Source organism: Scyliorhinus torazame, chromosome 8 (genome assembly GCF_047496885.1).
Source record: "Scyliorhinus torazame isolate Kashiwa2021f chromosome 8, sScyTor2.1, whole genome shotgun sequence".
In the NCBI taxonomy this organism is placed as follows: Eukaryota; Metazoa; Chordata; class Chondrichthyes; order Carcharhiniformes; family Scyliorhinidae; genus Scyliorhinus; species Scyliorhinus torazame.
Genome location: NC_092714.1, coordinates 175,086,990 through 175,099,143, shown reverse-complemented (window position 1 = coordinate 175,099,143; position 12,154 = coordinate 175,086,990). Strand labels below are relative to the sequence as shown.

General features: G+C 45.1%; 1 protein-coding gene across 1 annotated transcript in view; it reads right to left on the bottom strand.

The window, feature by feature from the left end:
* The window catches only part of LOC140428896 (piezo-type mechanosensitive ion channel component 2-like), a 319,011-nt gene that overhangs the window by 232,574 nt on the left and 74,283 nt on the right, over positions 1-12,154 (bottom strand). Inside the window, exons 14-17 of the mRNA XM_072515544.1 lie at positions 8,585-8,733; positions 7,005-7,178; positions 4,624-4,665; positions 2,647-2,679 (exon numbers count right to left, since the gene is read on the bottom strand). Of these exons, the coding sequence (XP_072371645.1) occupies positions 2,647-2,679; positions 4,624-4,665; positions 7,005-7,178; positions 8,585-8,733 (398 nt within the window). The remainder of the gene's footprint in view (positions 1-2,646; positions 2,680-4,623; positions 4,666-7,004; positions 7,179-8,584; positions 8,734-12,154) is intronic.

The window sequence follows — 12,154 nt, the reverse complement described above, 5'->3', positions numbered from 1 at the left end:
CCTGTGCTCATATCTCTGGAGGGAGATCTCAGAGCTCAGCATTTTCTGACACAGATACTGCCATTGAGCTGCAGGTAACTTTTTCAATTCTTTCATGGAATGTTACCCATTCCCAATTGCCCTTCAGAAGATGGTGGTGGGCTGCCTTCTTAAACCGCTGTCCACGTTGCGCAGGTGCACCCCCTGTGCTGTTAGGGATGGAGTTCCAGGATTTTGACCCAGCGACAGTGAAGGAACAATGATATGTTCCCAAGTCAGGATGGCGAGTGACTCAGAAGTAACTTGTAGATGGTGATGTTCCCAGGGATCTGCTGCCCTTGTCCTTCTAGGGTGACAGAGTTCAAGCTTTGTTGGGTTCTGTTGAAGGAGCCTAGGTGTGTTCCTGCAGTGCATCTTATAGATGGTGCCATGGCTGCCACCGTGTGTCAGCGTTGGAGAGAGTGAATGTTTGTGGAAAGGGTGCCAATCAAATAGGCTGCTTTGTGCTGAATGGTGTCGAGCTTCTTAAGACCATGAGACCATAAGACATAGGAGTGGAAGTAAGGCCATTCGGCCCATCGAGTCCACTCCACCATTCAATCATGGCTGATTTCAGCTCCATTTACCCGCTCTCTCTCCATAGCCCTTAATTCCTCGAGAAATCAAGAATTTATCAACTTCTGTCTTAAAGACACTCAACGTCCTGGCCTCCACCACCCTCTGTGGCAATGAATTCCACAGACCCACCACTCTCTGGCTGAAGAAATTTCTCCTCATCTCTGTTCTAAAGTGACTCCCTTTTATTCTAAGGCTGTGCCCCCGGGTCCTAGTCTCCCCTGTTAATGGAAACAACTTCCCTATGTCCACCCTTGACTGCTGCTGGAGCTGCAATCAGCCAGGCAAATGGCAAGTATTCCATCACATTCCTGACTTGTGCCTTGTGGATGGTGGACAGGCTTTGGGGAGTCAGGAGGTGAGTGAGCCCCCAAAGAATTCCCAGGCTCTGATCTGCCCTTGTAGCCACAGTATACATATGGCTAGTCCAATTCAGTTTATGGTTATTGATAACCTTGTAGGATGTTGATGATGAGGCGGTTTTCAATGATAGTAATGCCATTGAATGTCAAGGGGAGATGGTTTGATTCTCTCTTGTCAGAGGTGATCATTGTCTGATACTTGTGTGGTGCATATTACTTGTCCAGTTCTTGCTGCATTTGGGCATGGGCTGTTTCAGTATCTGAGGAGTCATGAATGGTGCTGAACATTGTCATCAGTGAACATCCCCACTTATGGACTTGTGATGGAAGAAGTGGAAGAAGATCGCTGATGAAGCAGCTGAAGATGGTTGGGTCCAGGACACTCCCCTGAGGAACCCCTGTAGTGATTACTTGGAGCTGAGGAAATTGACTTTGAACACCCATAACCAGCATCCCTTATGTTCGATACAAGTCCAAGCAATGAAGAATTTCCCCCTGATTGCATCGACTTGAGTTTTGCTCGGGCTACTTGATGCCATGCTCAGTAAAATGTTGCCTTGATGTCAAGGGCAGCACGGTGGCGCAGTGGTTAGCACTGCTGCTTCACAGCGCCAAGGACCTGGGTTTGATCCCGGCGCCGGGCCACTGTCCATGTGGAGTTTGCACATTCTCCCTGTGTCTGCGTGGGTCTCACCCTTGCAACTCAAAAAGGTGTGCAGGGTAGGTGGATTTGCCACACTAAATTGCCCCTTAATTGGAAAATAGTAATTGGGTACTATGTTGCCTTGATGCCTCAGATAAAGGTCTGAGAACACGCATGAGCAGTTTCAAAAATAGCTTCTTCCCCACTGTTAGCAGACTCCTAAACGACTGTCTTATGGACTGACCTGATTAATACTACACTCCTGTATGCTGCACCCGATGCCAGTGCCAATGTATTTACTTTGTGTACCTTTTGTTGTCCTACTTTGTATTTTTGTTTTATTTTATTTTCATGTACTAAATGATCTGTTTGAGCTGCTTGCAGACAAATACTTTTCACTGTACCTCGGTACACGTGACAATAAACAAAGCAATCCATCCATCCATGTCAAGGGAAGTCATTCTCTCCTCACCTTATAAGTTCAGTCCCTTTGTCCATGTTAGAACCAAGGCTGTAATGAGATCAGGAGCTGAGTGACCCTGGCGGAACCCAAACTGAGTGTCCATGAGCAGGTTATTCCTGTATAAGTGCCGCTTGATAGCACTGCTGATGACCCCTTCCATCACTTTGCTGATGATCAAGCGTAAATTTATGGGTCGGGAATTGGCCCGGTTGGATTTGTCCTCCTTTTGTGGAGGGTTATGGTTGTTCAAAGTCAATTTCCTCACCAGGGAAATTTTCCACATTACCGGGCAGATGCCAGTGTTGTAGAAATACTGGAACTGCTTGGCTAGGGGCGTGGAAATATCTGGAGCACAAATCTTCAGTATTATTACCAGAATGTTGTCAGGGCCCAGAGCCTTTGCAGTATCTAGTGCCTTCAGCTTTTTCTTGATATTACATCTTAAAGGGTCAATAATATCTCCTGAATTGGAACTATTGAATTTCATCAACAAGCTGATAAAACTAAATTTATTGATGCTGACGATGAATAAACTAATCGTGTCAGATAAACTCTAACTGCAGCTGCATATTCATAGAACTCACCTCTTGCTCAACCTCTCAGCACCAGCTTTAATACTGTAAAATAAACATGATAGATTAACATTTAAACTCATGTTTCAGTATTTGTTTCTACTGATATCAGTTTGGTTGACAGTGTCACCCTTACTTGTGAGGCCACAGCTTGTGGGTCTGGATCCTCCTCCAGGACTTGAGGTGATCTGAGGAGTTCTGGGTGAGTGCAGCATTGTTGAAGATGCAGTCCTCTCTCTGGATGAGGTTTGAAAATGGGGACTGTGCTGTTGTGGATGTGGAATATTTTAGAATACTAGTTGAAGAGGAGTCAAGACTTATACCGGCAAAAGAGCAATGGTTTAATAGTCTCATCTGCTTTTGGGATCTGCTTGTGCACAGAATTGTCCAAAGATGTGCAGGGTAGGTAGATTGGCCCCGATCAATGCGTGGGTTTACAGGGATAGGGTGGGGGTGGGCTGAGATAGAGTGCTCATTCGGAGGGTTCGTGCAGACTCGATGGGGCGAATGGCCTCCTTCTGCACTGTAAGGATTCTAAGAAAATGGTTGCTCTCCACACTGTAGTAAAACTGTTTCTATTGATAATAAACAATGTTTTATTTACTTAGGTTTAATTATTGACACGTTAGACAGCCTTCGCAACAACACTGTACAAAATATAATTTGCATTAAAAGAATTTGAGAGCTGGGTTAGATTGTGGTGCAAGAATTTCATCGTTACAAAAGTCCATTCAGCAGGAACTTTAAATGCCTCAGTCCTGATTTTGCACCCCAACGCCTGCACCTCCCCCTGCCCCCCCCCCGCCACTCCCCAGCAACCATCACAATGTTCCCCCCACCCACCCCAGTCCACTGCAGCCAATGTGAAGGGGGCATCCAGTATATTAAAATCAGGGCAGGGTAGCATTTACTATGTCTACGTGGCATTCTTACTCTTAATCTTTTCATCAGATGTGTTTTTATCAACAGGTAATTGGAGCATAAAAGGCAAAATGCAATGTGGTCGTTCAGATCACAACTTGATTTCAACCTCATGTGGCATGTACGATGCTCTTGCCCAATGATGCTTCCTCTTGTTTAGCCCTGCCCTAGGCCTTACTCTTCCCCCTTGCAATTCTATGCCTTCCCAATGCACTTAGCTGACTGCTGGAAATAATTTTCTTGACTCCCCTTTGGTGGCCTTCCACTGTGCTCACTCTGCCCCTGACTGTCCATCCTTGTGTCATTCCCACTGGGTTCAGATAGGATTTGGGTCTGGACTATGTGATTGAGGCTATGGTTGTAAGATGGCCCAGGATCTCAAATGGCTGAGTCAGGGTGATGGCAAGCTCCACGTTTGCCTCCTGCAGCCTAGGTTAAAATCGGGGCTCTCCCTTCTGACATGAGGAAATGTGAAAGGTTCTCTATACACAGAGAGTGGTGTGAATGGAGAACTCATTATCACATGGAATGGTTGAAGAACTGACACTTTAAGGGGAGGCTTGATTCATGCACGAGGAAGAAGAGATCTGAGAGCACGATGGGAAGAGGCTCCTGTGGGATATAAACATGGCAAAAAAGCCCAAAAATGTGCAAGTTCGCTTGTTTGGCCATGTTAAATTTCCCCTTAGTATCCAAAAGGTTAGGTCGGGTTACTGGGTTACGGGGATAGGGTGGGGGCGTGGGGTGCTCTTTCAGAGGGTCAGTGCAGATTTGATGGGCGGAATGGCCTCCTTCTGCACTGTAGTGATTCTATGATTCAATAAACCAGTTAGGCCAAATGCCCTGGTGTTGTCGTGGAGATACATTTCCAGTTCTTTCTAGCTTTGACAATGAGTTATCCACACTTGAAACATTACTTCCATTCTCTTTCCACAGATGCTGTTTCTGTTTCAGATCCAGAACGATGACTCAGCGTGATAGCACAGCAAGACCAGGCAGATTGTACAACAGCATGAAATACATTGAAGAACTTTTTAAAAAATGACCACAACTGATTGACACACTCACCTGTCAGCGAGCACAGTAACACGGTTTTCTACTTTAATATCACTGCAATAGAACAGTACGGGAACCAAATTAACAGTTGATAAGGAGAAGTATGAAAAAATAGTACACAGACAAAACTTATAAATAACACACATACACATTCACCTCCAAATCGTAGACTGGCTCCAAGCAATGGACAATCATACTGGCTGTGAAGTGAAGTGATCGTGTTTAATATCCATGTCCTGGCTCTTTCTCTCTTCCCCTGCCCCAACCCCCCTCCTTCCTGAAAACCTACCACATTTCTAATTTTATAATTTTGACAAAGAATCATTCAGACTCGAAATATCAACTCCGTTTTCTCTCCACAGATGCTGTCAGACCTGTTGAGATTGTCCAGTATTTTCTGTTTATGTCTCTAATTTTTCCCTGTTCTGATGAACGTTGTGACCTGAAACATTGGGTGGGATTTTCCGGTCCTGCCCGTCAGCAGGGTCTTCCCGGCCCGTCGAAGCCAATAGACTTTTGGCTGGCTCGTCGTGTCCCCTGCAGCGAGTCCTGGCACAGCAGAGTCAGAAAATGCCAGCTTTTAACTATCTCTCTCCACAGGTGCTGCTGGACCTGCTGAGCACTTTCAGCACATTCTGTTTTTATTGCAGATTTGTTAAAACAAGTCATGTTTGACTAACTTGTGTTGTTTATGAGTTAACAGAAAGGGTTAATGGGAACAATGCAGCTGAGGTATTATACATGAACTTCCAAACAGTGTTCAATGAGAAACCACAAAATAGGCTTGTCAGCAAAGCTAAATCATGGGGAAAATAGCAGTTAGGATAAAACGTTGCGAGAGTGACAGGAAAGTGTTCATAGTTTTTTTTAGACTGGAGGAAGGAATTGTCATGTGAGAGTACCTTTAAGAAATGGGTGTTTAAGAAATGTACCTATAAGAAATGGGTGTTTATCAGTGATGCCAGAGTGTGGGTGGAGCTGGGCTGTCTGTCAGCTTTTTACTTTTGTATTAGGCTGTTTGCTGCAGGGTGTGTTTTAGTTTCGTTTTCAGAGCTGGATAGCTGCAGTCACAGCCAGAAGGGGTAATTAGTCTCTCTCTCTGTAATCTAAAAACTGTAAATCTATCCTTTGGTGATTTAAAACTAATAACTGCTCTCAGTAGTGACTTTAACCTGATGTGCTTCTGTTAAATGTTCTTTTTTAAGTCTTATGCATGTTAAAAGGACAGCTTAAGGATTACTTAGTGTTGTATTCTTTGGGGGTTGTATTTGAATTAATGGTTGCTAAGATGTTCACTGTATGTTTTAAAAAGGTTAACTTGAGTTAATGGAATAAACATTGTTTTGCTTTAAAAAATACTTTTCCATTTCTGCTGTACCACACCTGTAGAGTGGGCCGTTTGCTCTCCATACCACAATCTATTAAAAGCTGTGGGTTAGGTGAACTACATGATACACTTTGGGGTTCTCTAAACCCTGGCCCATAACAGAATACAGTGGAATTCCCCAGCGGTTGTTAATACGACTTACTCTGTCTCTTGACGTATATACTACCTAGACTTTGGTGTACAGGGCACAATTTCAAAATTTGCATATGACGCAAAACTTTGAACTGTAAGGTAGTGGAGGTCACAGGTTTGGAAGATGCTGTCAAAGGAGTCTTGGTGAGTTGTTGCAGTGCACCTTGCAGACGGCACACACTTCTGCCACTGTGCGCCGGTGGTGGAGGGAGTGGATGTATAAAGTGGTGGGTGGGGTGCCAATCAGGTGGATTGCTTTGTCCTGGATGGTTTCGAGTGTGGGTGTTGTTGGAGCATTTCTGACCTGTTCTTCATAGATGGTGGACAGACAGCGAGGGATCAGGAACTGAGTTACTTACTGCAGAATTCTAAGCCTTGCTCTTGAATTTTTATAGTTGGTTCAGTTGAGTTTCTGGTCAATGGCACCACAATGGTACCATCCCCTCCCCCCACCCCCCGCGATGTTGCTGCTGGGGAGATCCTGCAATGTTAATGCCATTGAATGCCAAGGGGAGATGGTTAGATTCACTCTCATCAGGGATGACAATTGTGTGGTAGACAAGTTACTTGCCACTTATTAGCAGAAGCCTGGATGTTATCCATGCTGCATGTGGGGCCTTCCTAACAGCACAGTGGGTGTAATACACCACATGGACTGTAGCAGTTCAGAAGGCAGCTCACCACCACATTCTGAAAGGCAATTAAGGATGGGCAACCAATGCTGGCTTAGCCAGCGACATCCACAACCCAAGGATGAATATTTATTAAAAAAAAACAATATTGTCATTCTGTCAAAATAAAGCGTCTCTAAAGGGAACTCTTGTGATGATTGTTAAAACAGCAATCAAAGGAATACAAGGTTAAAGAGACATACCTATAGATGAGATTATCTTGCCTGGGAGTGACCTGTCTACAGTCGGTAAGGCTGAGGAAATGATCATGGAAGTAATGCAGCTGGAAGATGCAGGCTAGGAGGAAGATGGCAGGGAGCGAGATTTTAGCAAACAGCTCCGCCGTGTCATACTGCTCCAAACCCAGATCTTTCAAACTAGGAAAAAGAAGAGAACAGTAAATTTCACTTCACCTGTCTCTTCTGTTTGAAGATGCTTTGTGATCTGCAGAGACTGAGAACGTCCTGGCTAAATTTAAAAGCAAGTTCTTTCAAAGTAAACATTCAGATCTTCCACATTCATAATAGATTGGATTCTTCGGCCTCCCAGCCGCGACTTTCTCGGCGGGAGGCGGCGCATCGTTCGCTGGCGGCGGGATTCTCTGCTCCCGCCGCTTGTCAATGGGAATTCCCATTGAAGCCACCTCATGCCACTGGTACACCCACGGGCAGGGGTGCACTGCCGGTGGCACCAGAGAATACCACCACCAGGAATGGCTGGAGAATTCAATCTGGTGTATACCAAGGGTGCTGATGTGGGCAGACGGATCACCAGACAATCATAAAACCGGATGGATTCAATCATTGGAATGGAAATGAGTAGTTCTACATTGACGGTTTTGACTTAATGTTTTAAATTTCCTTTGCCCATTGTTTTTGTTTAATGCCATATCCCTTTAAAGAGCTGCTCTTTTCATTTGTCCATCAGTTTGCTTAATTTAGTTTAAGCCAACCCAATATAGTACACAATGGATGGTCGATCACATCCACTGGGTTATCATCCAGGCGATATCCCAATGACATATCCAAGTGCTGGTGAGGCTGCACCTCGAGTGATTATAGACAGTGTTGGCTACCAAGACATCTCCCTGCCCTGGAAACTGCACATCATGCATTTGTATGGCACCTATAAAATAGTTAAAATAGTTCACAGGAACAATGAAGAGGAAAAAAACAATCAGGGGCTGGATTCTCCAGTTCCCCCAGACACGTTCCTCAGTGGCGCACCATTAGCTGGTGGTGAGAGAAAATCCCAACGGCCAGAAAATTCCGGCCCAGATTTTAAACTTGAGGTATTCCCGGCTAATGGAAGCACTGGGGTGATGGGGGAAACTAGATTTAGTGCTAGTTCAAGTATGGACAGCAGAGATTTGAATGAACTTATGTACAGGACAGATTGTTCATTTTCACCTCTCTTTGAGGATGGCACTGGAGCGTTTGGAAAGATTCTGCAGGCTGACTTAACAACCTGCACTGAACCACAAGTATTACTCTTCCAGTACCAACAGGTCCTGATGAGGATCTGGAACCCAGGGCCTTCTAACTCAGAGGCAGGAGCACTACCAACTGAGTCATGCAGGCTTACATGGCCAATGAGCTATGATAAATGTTAGAAATGTTAGAAAAGATCCGACTCTTTAGCTGTGAGAGGTGAGACCTTATCGAGATTTGAAAGACACGAGGTGGAAAAGGAAAGTTTAGGCTAAGTGTTATTTTAAAGTGAACCATAATTTTACGAAAAGGGAAATAAATACAAAGTGGGAAAAGAAGAGTTAGCATTGCACCTGTCCTCGGACATTCCCATTTTCTGCTGAAAGAGCCAGGAGACTGTTTTAAACTGATAGGTGTAGATAATGATGAGCACCAGCATTGAATAAGACACAACAGTGATCCAGAAATACCTCAGGATTTGACGCCACCAATCGTAACGTACCTGTAAACACAAGAGGGGATAAAGGGTAGTGGATGTTGCGTGTGGATTTCAGAGCCATGTCCCACAAGACCATAAGATGTGGGAGCAGAGGTAGGCCACTTGGTCCATCAAGTCTGTTCTGCCATTCAATGAGATCATCACTGATCTGATATGATCCTCAACCCCACTTCCCCCCTCGATTCCCTCACTGATTAAAAATCTATCCATCTCAGACTTGAACATACTTAATGACCCAACCACTCCAGCTCGCTGCAGTAAAGTATTCCATAAATCACTACCCTCTGATAGAAGAAATTCCTCCTCATCTCTGTCTTAAATGGATGACTCCTTACTTAACATCATACCTTCTGGTCCTAGACTCTTCCATACTAGGAAACAACCTCTCAGCATCTATCCTGCTGAACCATACTGGTTTAGTAATTCCTCCAGCCTGAGCCCTGAGTTATTGTCTATAACTCCACTCATGCAAATCCAGTTCCCTCAAATTGGTTCAGTAACTCCCCTTCACCACCCCTGCCAGTCTGCAACCCCTCTGTCAATGCTCTGTATTATTGACTGTACCTCCACTGATGCTAATCCCTTTCCTCACATTGTCACTCCATCCCAGTGCCCTGTTACTAATGGTACTGTTACTGGTAGTATCACCATGTATAGTAACGGGGCTGGGATTGTTCCCTATATCTGGTCTCACCATGTCCTTGGTCAGATACTGGGTCATGGAGGGATGCCTGGCTAGGGACCAATAACATTTTGTTTGCAGTAGATTCAGGATATTTACTTAGTGAATAAAGCCACAAAGAACAAAGAACAAAGACATGTACAGCACAGGAACAGGCCCTTCGGCCCTCCAAGCCCGTGCCGACCATGCTGCCCGACTAAACTACAATCTTCAACACTTCCTGGGTCCGTATCCCTCCATTCCCATCCTATTCATGTATTTGTCAAGATGCCCCTTAAATGTCACTATCGTCCCTGCTTCCACCAACTCCTCCGGTAGCGAGTTCCAGGCATCCACTACCCTCTGTGTAAAAAACGTGCATCGTACATCTACTCTAAACCTTGCCCCTCTCACCTTAAACCTATGCCCCCTAGTAATTGACCCCTCTACCCTGGGGAAAGTCTCTGACAAACCACTCTGTCTATGCCCTTCATAATTTTGTAGACCTCTATCAGGTCGCCCCTCAACCTCCGACGTTCCAGTGAGAACAAACCGAGTTTATTCAACCGCTCCTCATAGCTAATGCCCTCATACCAGGCAACATTCTGGTAAATCTCTTCTGCACACTCTCTAATGCCTCCACATCCTTCTGGTAGTGTGGCGACCAGAATTGAACACAATACTCCAAGTGTGGCCTAACTAAGGTTCTATACAGCTGCAACATGACTTGTCAATTCTTATACTCAATGCCCCGGTCAATGAAGGCAAGCATGCCATATGCCTTCTTGACTACCTTCTCCACCTGTGTTGCCCCTTTCAGTGACCTATGGACCTGTACACCTAGATCTCTCTGACTTTCAATACTCTTGAGGGTTCTACCATTCACTGTATATTCCCTACCTGCATTAGACCTTCCAAAATGCATTACCTCACATTTGTCCGGATTAAACTCCATCTGCTATCTCTCCGCCCAAGTCTCCAAATAATCTAAATCCTGCTGCATCCTCTGACAGTCCTCATCGCTATCCGCAATTCCACTAACCTTTGTGTCGTCTGCAAACTTACTAATCAGACCAGTTACATTTTCCTCCAAATCATTTATTTTTCTACAAACACTGATCCCTGCGGAACACCACTGGTCACAGCCCTCCAATTAGAAAAGCATCCTTCCATTGCTACTCTCTGCCTTCTATGACCTAGCCAGTTCTGTATCCACCTTGCCAGCTCACCCCTGATCCCGTGTGACTTCACCTTTTGTACTAGTCTACCATGAGGGACCTTGTCAAAGGCCTTACTGAAGTCCATATAGACAACATCCACTGCCCTCCCGGCATCAATCATCTTTGTGACCTCCTCGAAAAACTCTTATCAAGTTAGTGAGACATGACCTCCCCTTCACAAAACCATGCTGCCTCTCACTAATACATCCATTTGCTTCCAAATGGGAGTAGATCCTGTCTCTCCAGTAATTTCCCTACCACTGAAGTAAGGCTCACCGGCCTGTAGTTCCCTGGATTATCCTTGCTACCCTGCTTAAACAGAGGAACAACATTGGCTGTTCTCCAGTCCTCCGACAAGATTCCATGAGCTTTGGACAAACAAAATAAACTTTACTATACAAGTTGGTATATATACCGGGCAGCACGGTAGAACAAGTGGATAGCACTGTGGCTTCACAGTGCCAGCGTCCCAGGTTTGATTCCCCGCTGGGTCACTGTCTGTGCGGAGTCTGCACGTTCTCCCCGTGTGTGCGTGGGTTTCCTCCGGGTGCTCCAGTTTTCTCCCACAGTCCAAAGACGTGCAGGTTAGGTGGATTGGCCATGCTAAATTGTCCTTCGTGTCCAAAAAGGTTAGGAGGGGTTATTGGGTTATGGGGATAGGGTGGAAGTGAGGGCTTAAGTGGGTCGGTGCAGACTTGATGGGCTGAATGGCCTCCTTCTGCACTGAATGTTCGATGTTCAGAAAGATAAAACAATTTACAATCTTTCTCTTATACTTCAACATTGAGGGGAGGTATGAGGTACATGTGAATTAACAGGTCACCTGTGGGTGGACATACCACACTACAGATGCAACCAAACCAGATTCCATGGATTTCTCAACAACTCACCCAAATGTTTGTCATATTGTGAGCCAAGCACTCTCATTGAAAGTTCATCTTTCTCACAAGGGTTCTAATCTCCACCTTTGATGATCCCACCCTGGAATTTTCTCCAAAAGCCCTTCCCACTTAAACAATCTCAGCAACGATCCACTTTGCAGGGTTTTAATCTCACTGTCCAAGATTCCTTTCCCCTGGCTCTCCGAATATATTCAAGCTTCACCTTCCAAACATGGTTTCAGATCTTTAGCCATGTCAAGTAGAACAACATTGCTCTAAAGAGGTACATTTGCCCCAATGGCCCGCAGCATGGACTCACAAACCTTTGGCTGCCTTTTAGGATCTCATAGATTATCATAGAATTTACAGTGCAGAAGGAGGCCATTCAGCCCATCGAGTCTGCACCGGCTCTTGGAAAGAGCACCCTACCCACCTCCACCCTATCCCCATAACCCAGTAACCCCACACAACACTAAGGACAATTTTGGACACTAAGGGCAATTTATCATGGCCAATCCACCTAACCTGCACATCTTTGGACTGACAGCTTCTCTCGAGCCTACTGCTCCCTGCCCTCTTCTTTTAATTCAGAGCCTATTTCTCTGTCCATTTCATTTAACTTATCATAATGGGACCTATTTCTATCCTCGTCTTTAATCCCT